The sequence below is a fragment of the Mangifera indica genome, chromosome 12 (genome assembly GCF_011075055.1).
Source record: "Mangifera indica cultivar Alphonso chromosome 12, CATAS_Mindica_2.1, whole genome shotgun sequence".
Classification (NCBI taxonomy): domain Eukaryota; kingdom Viridiplantae; phylum Streptophyta; class Magnoliopsida; order Sapindales; family Anacardiaceae; genus Mangifera; species Mangifera indica.
The window spans coordinates 865,402-878,533 of record NC_058148.1 but is presented as its reverse complement, the minus strand read 5'-3'; the positions used below and the strand labels follow the sequence as shown (position 1 = coordinate 878,533).

General features: G+C 31.2%; 2 protein-coding genes across 4 annotated transcripts; one reads left to right on the top strand and one right to left on the bottom strand.

The window, feature by feature from the left end:
• Nucleotides 1–2,724: 2,724 nt before the first annotated feature.
• LOC123192354 lies at nucleotides 2,725–6,521 on the bottom strand. Of its 3 annotated transcripts, none has more exons than XM_044604879.1 (4): nucleotides 6,365–6,521; nucleotides 5,622–5,843; nucleotides 4,388–4,858; nucleotides 2,725–3,771 (listed from the first exon to the last, which is right to left on the bottom strand). In XM_044604879.1, exons 2-4 carry the CDS (start codon nucleotides 5,730–5,732, stop codon nucleotides 3,073–3,075), a joined length of 1,281 nt encoding a protein of 426 aa, XP_044460814.1. In that variant the 5' UTR covers nucleotides 5,733–5,843; nucleotides 6,365–6,521; the 3' UTR covers nucleotides 2,725–3,072. The 3 variants fall into 3 exon arrangements, with proteins under 3 accessions (XP_044460814.1, XP_044460813.1, XP_044460815.1); XM_044604878.1 differs by having other exon boundaries at nucleotides 5,622–5,799; XM_044604880.1 differs by lacking the exon at nucleotides 5,622–5,843.
• A 2,228-nt stretch (nucleotides 6,522–8,749) lies between these two features.
• On the top strand, nucleotides 8,750–12,157 carry LOC123193665 (ras-related protein RABA2a). The gene is made up of 2 exons (XM_044606729.1): nucleotides 8,750–9,041; nucleotides 11,414–12,157. The coding sequence occupies exons 1-2, from the start codon at nucleotides 8,877–8,879 to the stop codon at nucleotides 11,897–11,899; spliced, it is 651 nt and encodes a 216-aa protein (XP_044462664.1). The 5' UTR covers nucleotides 8,750–8,876; the 3' UTR covers nucleotides 11,900–12,157.
• Nucleotides 12,158–13,132: the final 975 nt, after the last annotated feature.

The window sequence follows — 13,132 nt, the reverse complement described above, 5'->3', positions numbered from 1 at the left end:
AAACCAAACATATCTCACCGAAGTTCTTTTACACTTATGAGCTCCAACAGAGTAAAAAGATTGATGTCAAGCAAATCAGATCCAGTGAGAATCTTGCAGATTTGTTCACTAAGACACTACCGACATCAACATTTGAGAAGTTAGTGTATAACATCGGTATGCGGCGGCTCAACAAGCAACCAAGTTAATCCTACTACAAAGAGGGGGAGCGTTCATCAGGGGGAGCATTCATCAGGCAAAATTTTGAAGTTTATCTAATATTGGACAAAAGGTGCACTATACTCTTTTTTCCTTCACTAGATTTTGTCCCACTGGGTTTTCCTTTAATGAGGCAGTTTAAGCACGTCCAATGCCAACTTACAAAACATTTTATAATTATGTTCCTTTGCTTTGGTTTTTATCCCACTGGGTTTTTCCTTAGCAAGGTTATATAATTATTTGTAAGTGGTGAAAATCCAAGAGGGAGTGTTGCAGAAGGTGGATTTTTCCACCCCATCTTTTTGACTTTAGCGAAAAGAAATAGGAAGGCATTAAATGCCTCAGAAGCTTAGCCTGGAAGGAATTATTTTTATTGGCTGGAGGGGAGGCAAATTGCCTATAAATACCCCCTCCTCTCTTCATGTAAACTACAATTTTCTCTTCTCTTCATCCGGAAATAATAATTGCTTTGCTCTCTTCCTCTCTTTTTATTCAATTCTTCTTTAATAATTTATCTTTGCTAAATTAATTTTATAACATATATATATATATATATTTCTTAATCCGTATTTATATATCAATCAAACAAAGTGCAATTATAATGTATGTTAATTTAAACATCAATAATGATATATTATTCTATAATTAAATAATTTTAAATAAATAATAAAATAATAATTAATGATAAAATAGCACATCATTATTGATATTCAAATTAGTACTCATCATAAGTATAAATTGCATTACTCTTCGTATTCAATCTAAGGCCAAAGTCAAAGGCTGATTTTCAATTAATTTTAAAATAAAACTTTGTACATTTTTATAATCAATTTAAGTATTAATGATAATACGTAATCGTACGATTAAGTGATTTTAAATTAATGGTATATATTCAATCATATAATAATATATTATCATATTTAAATTAATACCCATTATAAATTCACGTTTTCTTACTCTTTATTATACTTTTATACTTTTGTTTGGTTCCCTATAAGAGTTTAATTAAGAAACCAAAAAAACTCTAATTCTTGATAGCTCACATGTTATGATAGTCAAATTATATATTGTATTGTATATTAAAAAACTAATTATCTATAAATAAAATTATATGTACTCATTTTAAATACCTAAATAAGTACATACTTAATATATATCATCATGTGATTAGATATTTTGAATTAAAGATAAAGTAACACCCAATTACATAGTAACACAAATAAATATTTAACCATTTGTATTTTCAAAATGGATATGTATAATATTACACATGATCTTTACAATAAAAATATGAGTACTTATGTTTTATTATATATATAATATATTATTATAAAATGTATTATCTATACCATAAGTCTTTTAGCCTTTAAGAAGCTAGTAACAATAGACCTCGCATTCGTAAAGGTAAAGCTTATCCAAAACACAATCTTCAATTCTTGGTTCGTTATCTAGTTTGTAACAAGCACTTCAAGAACAAATGGTGCATCGACTGTTTAATTTATGATTTGATTATAATTTTTATTCAATAGAACATTTTGTTTCGATCTTATATCAAACAAAGTTGACTCCCGGTCTCAAGGCTCAATCCGGGTGTGAAAGCTTTGTTAGTGACAATACCCATTTGATATTTTAGATTAGGCCAAATGACTATTTTCTATTCAAGGTTTAATGAAATGATATAATCTCACTCCTTAAATTTGAAAAAAAAAATCAATTTTTGGCCGATCTATTAAATTTGTTTAAAAATTTTGTTAATGTTTTTATAAAAGTATTAAAAAGACAAAATAAAAAAACCCTCTAACTAAAAAATATTACACCTCCAAAATTTTATTAAATAGTTTTTTATACCCCTAATTATATTGATTTTAACTAAAAATTTTTAAAAATTACTAATATAAATATAGATAAGAGTGTCAACAATATATAATTGTATAATTAGGGTAAGTAGTAATTTCTTAAAAAAATTTTGGGTTTGATAATGAAAATTTTTAGGGGTTTTTAAGAAATTCTAAAAGTTTAAAGTTTTTTTGAATTTCTTAAATTTAATGTGCCCACCAATAATTTCAAAAATAACAATTATATTCCAAAAAATTAAATAGAATACAACAAAATAAGAATGTACATATCATATTAAAACTATTAGGAGTATAATTACATTTTTAAAATATATGGTGAATATGACAATTTTTGAAACAAAATAGAGAAAATATTCATTTGCTCCTTGTAAGTTTTGAAAAATGACACTAAAACTCTATATTATTATATTTTGACAAAATTACATAAATACCTTTTTAGTGTTAAAACTAACTTTTGACTTTAACATATTGGTGGAAAATTAGCTTTTTTTCAAACTTAGAGAGTAGATATCGAAGATTTCATTAAACCTTAGGTGGGATATGGTCATTTACCCTTTAGATTATTTTGTTTTTCTATATGCCTTCGTCGATTATATAATGACACATCATTTGTGTATACAAATCATATATTAAAAATGTGTACACATAATTTTATTGCAATACATGTACCTAAATAAAATTTTGGCTTCAAGTTCGTATTACTGTTAATTATTAGTACTGTCAACCTCTCCATACATTTATCAAAATATCAACTGCATCCCCTTGCTACCAGGTAATTTCAGGTAAAATTAGAACAGGGAAAATTGCTTCAATAGAAAGTTTGTAGTGAAAAGTTCACAAACAAATCACAAAGGTTTTGGTTTTAGAGTGAGGTGCCGATCCCACCTGATGAGCTAAATGTGTTGTTATTAACATTTCTCACTGTCTTCTAGCTCCAAAATCTACTCAAAATAAGGTGCAAAACCTAAAGAAGATAGGAAAAAGTATATCCGGTACCCGAATTTAGTGAAGGCAGTAATTACAGAGACCAGTTGCATCGAAGCATGAGGGCAAGTATTTTGGCATCTCCATCCACCACGTATGCTACACCTGGTTTCAAGTTGAATCTCTTCCCTAAGCTAAGATCTGCAAAAGATTCAAACTGGTATTGCTTCCACCCTGTAGGACCTTCAATCCCACTGAGATTCACGCCCCATCCCATGTCATCTTCGGAAGTATCTGAGATGGTGATAGCCCAACGAAGATGCTTGTAGTTTGAATTTAGCATCTCAATCCAACCTCCTACTTTTGTACTGGCATCAAGTTCCGATTCCAGCTTCAGAGCAATCGATCCAGTTCTAGGCATTATTGGGGTGTGTATTCTCAAAGATGAAGCAGGACCTGCTGCTTCAACTGTTCTCTCAGGAGAATTGTGATGTTCTAGAAAGCCTACTGGAACTGCAAGGGCTGCACTGAGACAGTGATCCAGTACTTTAGGCACTTGGTGAAGACCCATAAGAGAGAGTTTGATTCCTCTTGGAAGCTGACATACAACTTGCCCAAAAGTGTTTAAGTAATATCCAAATCCAACAGAACCCAACGGCATTCCCCGTCCAGAAACAGATTGAGCCAATGATGCAACAACATTTGATTTTCTCACTGTTACACCGATAGCACTACCATTATGCTGAGTCAAAAGGGGTGGCTCAAAAGATGAAATATAAGTGAGGCCCTTTTTCTGCCATACAGAAAACACAGTCCTCTTTGGTTACCAAAATAAAGTTATGAGCCTATATCATCTAAGAGTAGTAAAAAATGTCAATGACAAAACAAGTTAAGTAATCAAATGGAGAACCCAAGAATCTCACTTAAAACCAGTTTGACAATCTCCAACAATGAAAATGGAACCACACTAAACAAAAACATTAAGGTAAAGTTAACCAATCTGTCAAAAAAAGGAACTCTTACAAACAAAACAAATAAATAACAGAATGATACGCTGTAAAGTCCTACATTTTTAACTTTAGGAAAATCAAAAAGAGAAATATTATGTGCACTTATAAGAGCAATAAATTGGGTATCAATGATGGTGTGTTACCATGTGATTGGGTGTTATTTTATTCTTAATTAAAAATCAACTAATCACATGATAAAATGGCATCATTAGTACTCAATTTGGCACACATTTTAAGTATATATAGTTTTATTGAAATATTAATGCAAACATCAAAAATCAGGAGATGTGCATTTTCTTTCCAGCTTAGGATCTCCAATCAAGCTCATGTGAAGGCAAAAGATCTTTAATGCTAATCTAACAGAAGTTACAGGAAGCACATATAAAGAACAGATCATACCTGATGAGAAGAATTCTTAGTGGTATCAAAATCTCTGCATTGAGCTCCCACTGGGATTGCTGTTGCCGAACACCAATCACTAACATTTGCTGCATAAGATAGTTTTGAGAGAGAAAGCGGGATTCCAGAAACATCACTAAGGAGGCTTCCATTGCCTGTTTCGCTGGCTATCAACTCTGCTACAAGACTATCATTCTGCCCAAAACTTGTTTCAAAAATAAACCTGGAAGTTATCCCTGTCCTAATTCCTGCTCTATCAAGTGCATCCATATGCTGCGAATCAATACCTCTCATCATCAAAATACCTCCCAGGAAATCAACTTCTCCCCTTACATGAGTGCTAGCTTCTTGGAATGGACTTCCCTTGGCTGTTTTATAGAAGGAAAGCACTCGCTCAACTTTGTCCTGTCTGTCTCTTAGTTTCATCAAATCTGAGAATGCTTCTCTCTGCAACCGCTTCAAGATTTCAATCTGAAAATAATGCCATGGGAAGAGTTGTAAAGCTCCAACAAGCAGTTTATCACTACCTATGGAAGCACCAACTTTGTCAAAAGAAAAATGGTGGTTCCAAATGTACATGCTGACCATATTTCAAAATCTTGACATGATAACACCATCTAATGTATGTATTCTCCTATATAAAGTTAAATTGTTATATTACATAACATTTTTGTAAATAAAAAGAGTAAAGGTTGTCCTAAAACTTTACATTAAGATTACTAGTACATCATGTAGAAAGAATATTGTAGAAAGCCTAACATCTGTGCATTCTTGAAACGAAATTGATGCTCTCCATCTTCTGGGGATAGGAAAAGGGTTTATGATGCGATGTTCATTAGCTAAACCCTAATGAAAGTCACCTTAAACTACAAAAGGAAGTCAAATTTCACTTTAAATACTTCTATATCACCAGTAAAAGCCTACTTTTAGATTTATTCCATCTCAGCTCAAAGCATAGCCCTCAAAGTTGATCCCCAATTTGAACAAAAGACTCAAGCAAAATAGACTAATTAATAGTCATCTGATATCTTGAGAACTGCTCCCACCATTTTACAACTTAAAATTACAGGATTTCATTAAATTCACGTAAACAAAATCTAATTGATAGTTTGGTCAAGGTCATTTCCAATATTCAATACCATATTTTTGATGGTACAACAAATGACAAGAGCAAGAACACAACAGCATGATAAACAATAAATGAAAAAGTAGAGAGAAACTGAATTACAAATACCGGATTGCAGCTGTTCGAAGTTTGGTGGCGCTGTACAAGGCTGTTTACAAAATTTTGGCTTGATATTGAAAACCCCTTTACTTTCTCAACTACTGAACTCACAACATCCATGTTAACACAAAGAAAATCGGTTTTCCACAATAAATCCTTCTACTATGCAGTGAAATATTGTTGTTGCCTGTATCAAGAATAATTCCGTTTTCTTATAACTTTCTAGTTGCCCTGTAGCACAAAATTATTAACTTGAACAAAAAACTTAGCATGAAATTTTTAAGGCTGCTTCACAAGAAAAAAAACAAGAGCAACAATTGCTTAGAAATATTAGGATTAAAGGATTTGTCATGTATAATCCTTGTCATTTTGGTTGCAAACCACAAAAGTAAAACCGTGGACTGTGTCAAAAGATGACAATATATTGATAGTGTTAAGGCTTTTAGACCGTATTGCGTAGTAACAATGAAGTGTCACTAAGTGGTTGAGCTTACATGTCGCCAGACCGATGGACACTCAAGTTCTCAATTACACTAGGCTCTAGTTCAAGAACTCTCACTCTTACAACATAATAACAGCTATTCGTCTTTAGAAAATACTAAAAATTAGACACAAATTTAGTCGAAACAGTGAGAAACGAAACTAGAAAGGCAATTCGCTCATATATAATTCAAATTTGAAATTCAATCATTTTAAATTTGACAAGATAACATAATAAATCGAACATTACAATGTGATGGAAGAAGTCAAACCTCTAAGGCACAGAAAGGCGGAACCTCGCTTACACCGGCGTGCAGCGACGACTGCGAGAAGTTTTCAGCGCTAATTTCCGGTTGATGAATAAGGCAGTTTCAAGAGAGTAATTCTCAGTGGAGAGAAATAGCGCGATGTGGGTTATTTCATTACTGGGCTAATTTCCCAAAAAACGTCCCAAGGCTTTTTTACGATGCAACTTAACCACTCAAAATTACAGTCACGCCCATGAAATTTAAAAAACTTGAAGTCTCACTTATTGATTAATTTAGGTTAAAAATTTTTATTAGAATTTCTATTAAAAACAGGACAAAATTATTATTTTACTAATAATATTAAAAAAATATAAAATTTATTACATTTTTCTCTCCTAAGTTTTAAAAACTAACATTTCACCTCTCTTAAAGATTTTTAACTTTGAAAAGTCATATTTCATCTCCAAAACCTTAGAATTTTTTTCTTCTCTCTCGACCACTTTCTTCAGTGATCTGGAAAAGGCGACGACGAAGCCTCTTCGTCAACGAAGAGATATGGGTTTCATATCTCTTCATTGACGAAGAGATCTAGGCATTGGAAGATCTCTTTGTCGACAAAGAGATTTGAAATCTCTTCGCCCAAATCTCATTGGTTTTCTTTGTCTTTGATGAAGAGATCCGTTCCAGATTTATTTACATGTGTTGACTAACAATTTAAGATGGATAGGGGAGGTCGTCGGAGTCGGAGATGATGGTCGAAGAAGTGAAGAAAAAATTTAAAGACAAAATATGACTTTTCAAAGTTAGAAAACTTTAAATAGAGATAAAATTGTTATTTTTTAAAAGTTAAAAAAGAAAATATAATAAATTTTATATATTTTTAATATTATTAGTAAAATAACAATTTTATTTTTATCTCTAACAGAAAATTTTAACAATAATTATGTTATGGGTGGGATTTTAGGTTTTTCAAGTCTCATAGATATGACTTTGAGATCGCACATAAACTTGGGTGAAAAATAGTCCTTTGGCCTTCAAAAAAAAGGCTTGCCCCGACTTGATCCTAAGAGATTCTTTAACAAAAGTGAGAATGAGGGGGATAAAAACTATTCCCAAAGTTTTTACTATTTCATACTTATTTTCAAAATATAATTTATAAAAATATTTAATTATTTATCATAATATTATAATTAAGATAATATTCAAACAGATTGAAAGGAGAGCAACAAAAAGAGAGAAAATTATTCTCAACAGATAAGAGATGGTTATTCCTCGTAATTTTCATAGTGAGAATGAGACAAGGAGAGAATGTATCCCAACTTGTGGGGGTGAGACAGGGATAGCCGTCCTCACCCCTTTTTTCCTATTGTCATTACTACACTTATGTTTTCCTACTTAAAAAATGATAAAAATAATGAGAGATATTTAATTATCACTTTTTTTATTATTAATATAACCAATTTTTGTATTTTTATTAAAAAACAAAATTTTTAGATTTTCATATTGAAGGCTTGAATTTTTATATTTTCTTATATTAGAAATCAAAATTTTAATATATTTTTTATTAAATGTACCGAACAAAAATAATTAAGATTGATTTTTTTTAAGCAATATAATTAATTTGACATCTTTAATATAAATAGTGAAAATTTACTCCTTTCAATAAGAAACTCTAAAATTTAGACTCTTTAATTAGAAAATTCTTTCAGATGCATCCACTAGAGTCTATACTTGATTTTAATATATAAAATCTATTTTGGATTTCATAGCATCCAACCATTTATCATAATCTAGACTCGAGACAACATCATCATAAGTCTTAGGTTCTTCATTAAAGATGACTAATACGTCATCGTGCTGAGTCATAAGAAAACTAAATGTTTTTGGCTTGCGACGTACTATGTAAATCTATGTAACTCTTACGTGCTCTAAAGTTGTTCCTTTCAAGGTAAAAGAACTTTCTCATGATCAACCATCTATGATGGCATATCATCCTATCTAAAATCTATGGTATATGAACTTTATTGATTTAATTATACCTAAAGATATTTAAATAAAATAATATTTTATTATTATTTTATTATCTCAAATCAAACACAATTATTATTTATATCTATAAATTTTTATTTAATTTTATTAAATATAATAATTATTTATACTTAATAATTTTTTGAATAATTTATTTCTAAAATAATTTTTTATTTTTATGGTAAAATATTATTCACATTAAATGTCCTTAGGGACTAAGTAACAGGGGAATTTCAAAGAGTAATCTCAAAACCATCCGAGTGGTGACCAATAAGGCGCTTTTCAAATTTAAAACAAATAAATTCATATTTCTCATTCTACCCCTCAACTGAATCCAGATCTCGAAAAAGATGAGGGGTATACCCGTCCTTCCATTCACTCACAACTCTTCAAACTCTCCTTGCACAATGAAAAAACAAGAACGATATTTTCTGCGATTCTCTCTCTGATTTCCTTTCTCGAACGACTGATATTCTGCCGGACGACTTGTCGTTTCATTTCTACATATATGGCGAGGAGACCGGACGAGGAATACGATTACTTGTTTAAAGTAGTTTTAATCGGGGACTCCGGAGTCGGCAAATCCAACTTGCTCTCCCGATTTACTCGTAATGAGTTCTGTTTAGAATCAAAATCCACAATAGGCGTCGAATTCGCCACCCGTACTCTTCAAGTAATTATTTTAGTTTAATTCAATTTAATTTTTTTGTTAGTTTGAGGTTTTTAGTTGTGTAAATACTTGATCTGAATTATTTTATTTTAATTTTAAGTGATTTGGGTTCGATATATTACTGTACTTGTTGAATTTTCTGTTGATCTGTTTACTTAGATTTATTTTTCTTGATTTATTTGGTGTATATGAAGGTGATGGTAGATAAATCATGGGAATACTTACTGTTTCTGCGATGGTGATAATGTGTCCTGTACTTAATGGACGGATAAACATTAAATCGAAAAATTGTTCCTAGTGCTGAAATAACAGCAATAAAATTATGTGTAGTGTACCGATTTAAGTATAAATGGTTAAAGTAATACTACATTTATAAATAAATTAGATAAATTTATTTATCCAAACTGATATAATAGTATTTGATTGGTGAGTTTGAAATAAAAAATAAAGTAAATAATTGTATTATCTAATCATAAGTTGTTATTTTAATTTATTGTAAAATTTGTTTTGATGTATAGTTTTATTTTAACAATAAATGTGTTATTATATAATTAGAAAATTATGAATTGAGTAATGTTATGTGTTACTTAATTGAGTATTCAGATGATATGAGATGGTGTTATTATTTTCTTTATTCAATATCATTCAATCATATGATGATATATTATATGGGTACCCAATAGGTACTCAAAATTAGGTGTACATATCATTATTAGTACACAAATTATTACTCATTATAAGTATAATATTTCTCAAATAAAACCACTTATACAAACATTTCTTACTAACTTATTGTTACAATTTAAAAAGTAAAAATGTGATGGTGTGATGTAATTTTTTTTTTTTTCTTATTTTAAAATTATTCAATTACACGTTCATGTCAATTGTAGGGATAATAGAGGTGAGTTAATAAAAAGTGTTTGTATATGTAACATTATTTTGTTAGATTCACAAAGTTTGCATTCGGAACATGAATTGAATTTCAGAGTGTAACATTTATTCTAATTCTTATGTTTTGTCAATGAAATGTGTAATTAGGAAGAGTAGTGTTACACTTTCTAAATTGTTTATGAAAGTTGCATGTTACACGATATTGTGTAAGTAATGATTAAATATGAACTAGATAGGATGATAATACAACTGGCATTCCGGTGAATGCTTCTTTGGTAGAGTAGATTTAGTCCAATTTTAGCGTTTGCACGTTTTAGGAGTATAGACTTCTGATTTTGAAATGGAATAATACTACATTAACGAGCTCTTGTTGTAAACTTATTCATACAAATTTATATATATTATTGTAATTAAGTGATTAAAATATAAAATAAATAATTAGATCACTTAATCACATTAATTTATATGGATAAATTAGTAAGAAAAGTATTTAACCTAGCACAATCCTAGTCAATTTGGCTTGAAAAGGATTAGCATGGGTGAACTAGGGTGAGTGGTTAGGCCTAGGTCTTGGTTGATTTTGAGATGGATCAAGTGTTCACTTTCATACCCCACATCAGTTATCTTCTAGCAATATAGAAAACCAATATATATGTTAACTGGGAAGCAATAGTTTTAAATATTTCTATTATTAGGACTGGGGACACCTATCCTTCATGTTAGTATTTGATAGAAACTTGCACAAATCGACCCACACACAACCAGCACAAGCAAACAAAATTTATTTTCCAGAAGGTAACACTGACAACACCCAGAATTGAATAAGCCTCTCTGCTATTTTGTATATTCACAGAACCATACAATGTTTACAAAGCCAATTCTCTGCGGTAAACAATGGAAAACAATGAAACCAAAAGATAACCAGCAAATTTGAGAAGCTAAGGCCTCCCAATTAGATAAAAGCTACCCAAAACCAAGATAATATGCCTCCTTCCCCCTCTCTCCTTCCTGTCTCTCTTTTATTCCCCCATTCTAACTAATCTTCCAAGTTTCCACTCTAAACGTGGCCTCCCTCCTTTGTATGGAATCTTCCGAAATCTCCCTTAACCCGGCATTTCTTTTTGCTCCACATCTCTTACTGTGGCAGAGGTCCTAACAGTATTCAATCATCTTTGTGATTCTCAAGAGCAAAGTAGATCTTTATATGGTTGATCCTATATTTTCTGGTAACATAGATCTAAAGCAATAGAATCTGAGACGTCTTTGTAATACCATATTGTTCAGATACCTTTTGTTGTGTTTGGGGTTCAGGCGAGAATGCTTGGAAGCTAAGATTTGTTAGTTTTGGGTTTATGGAATAAAATGGAAATATGACTCACGTATTATCATAATTTATGCCAGACTGAAATATCGAATATGTTTCCTGCAGACAAGTAATTGTTTGTTGTATGCTTAAAGAGAATTTTTTTTTTCCTTGTGTTCAGGTTGAGGGAAGAACTGTGAAAGCTCAAATATGGGACACAGCGGGTCAGGAGCGATACCGGGCAATAACCAGCGCCTACTACAGGGGTGCCCTTGGAGCTCTTCTAGTTTACGATGTGACAAAACCAACAACGTTTGAAAACATGAGCCGGTGGTTGAAGGAACTCAGAGATCACGCAGATGCCAACATTGTGATCATGATGATTGGCAATAAAACTGATCTGAAGCATCTTCGAGCAGTTGCCACAGAGGACGCCCAAGGTTATGCAGAGAAAGAAGGCCTATCATTCATTGAAACCTCTGCTCTTGAAGCAACAAACGTAGAGAAAGCATTCCAAACAATTCTCTCAGAGATATATCGAATAATTAGTAAGAAATCACTAGCTTCAGGCGAGCCAGCACCTGCCAGTGTTAAAGAAGGTCAGACTATCGATGTAGGAGCCACATCCGAAGCCAACACAAAGAAACCTTGTTGCTCTTCATCCTGAACCTGAAGGTGGTTTCGGATTACCACAGTCCCACCGGTTCTTGTTGATTTTTCTCTTAATGTTCATTTTTCATCCTTGGAATGGTTATTGTTTCAACTTACGATATATTGAATGTTCAAACTTGCACGTCATTTGTTTGTTGTCCAGATATTTGATGATTTTGCTATGGCAGTTTGCATGAGGCATGCCATAGTTTTCTGTGGAATTTAGTGTATAATGTAATAATAGAATACAATGTGAAGGAAATTGTAGTTTGAATTGCGTTCTTTTGTATCTTTTAACAATGTTTTAAAAACCAAATCAGGCATGCCAATTTGAATAGTCTGACCTTACCCCAAAATCGCCTACATTGACGTCAAATATATCTATTGACTTAGATCAACCTTTTCATCAAATTAATGTTTGATCTAAATTTGAAAAGACACTTTTTTGATAAAGCCCTAATGGGGTTTTGAGTTTGCAGAAGAGCAGTCTCTTCGTCAGGACAGATTGTTTTAAGGTGAAAAAGTAGTGGGCTTTTGAGTATGGAGAGGCTTTGAAATAGAGTTTCTTAGGTGCGGCCATTAAAATGGCTGTGTACACTCCATCTTGATTTCGAAGACTAAGTTTATGAGCTTGAGGATTAAAAATTAAAATTTGAATAAAAAAACAATGTGTGGAATTTCCAAAATAACGCATAGTATTATAAAATTTTACCGAATTCAATGATGATTTTGATATAGCATTTGGGAGAAAAAAGTAATACTATATTTACAAAGAGATAGATATTAACTTATAAACAAATTAATGTATCAAAATGCCTCCCATAGTGAGTAAGGAGGGTTTATATATAAATGAGGAGAAGGGTAATTTTGATATTTTAGAAAAAGTTATGAAATAATAAAGAAATATCAAAATGCCCTTATAATGTAAAATATCAAAATGCCCCCTAATTTTAATAAAATTTCATTTAACCCCTCATAGTGAGTGAGGAGGGTTTATATAAATGAGGGGAAGGGTAATTTTAACATTTTAGAAAAAGTCATGGGCATTTTTGCTTGGGAATAGTGAATTCGTGTATTTTTGCTTGAAAATAGTGATTTTGGACATTTTTGCTTAGTGGAAGGGTATTTTGGCTAATTTTGATAATTGAATAATCAAATTATTTATTTTATCTCTAATTCAAATACTTTAGAATAATATTATATGTACAAATATATTATACAAACTTATTAATACAACTTGATATAATGA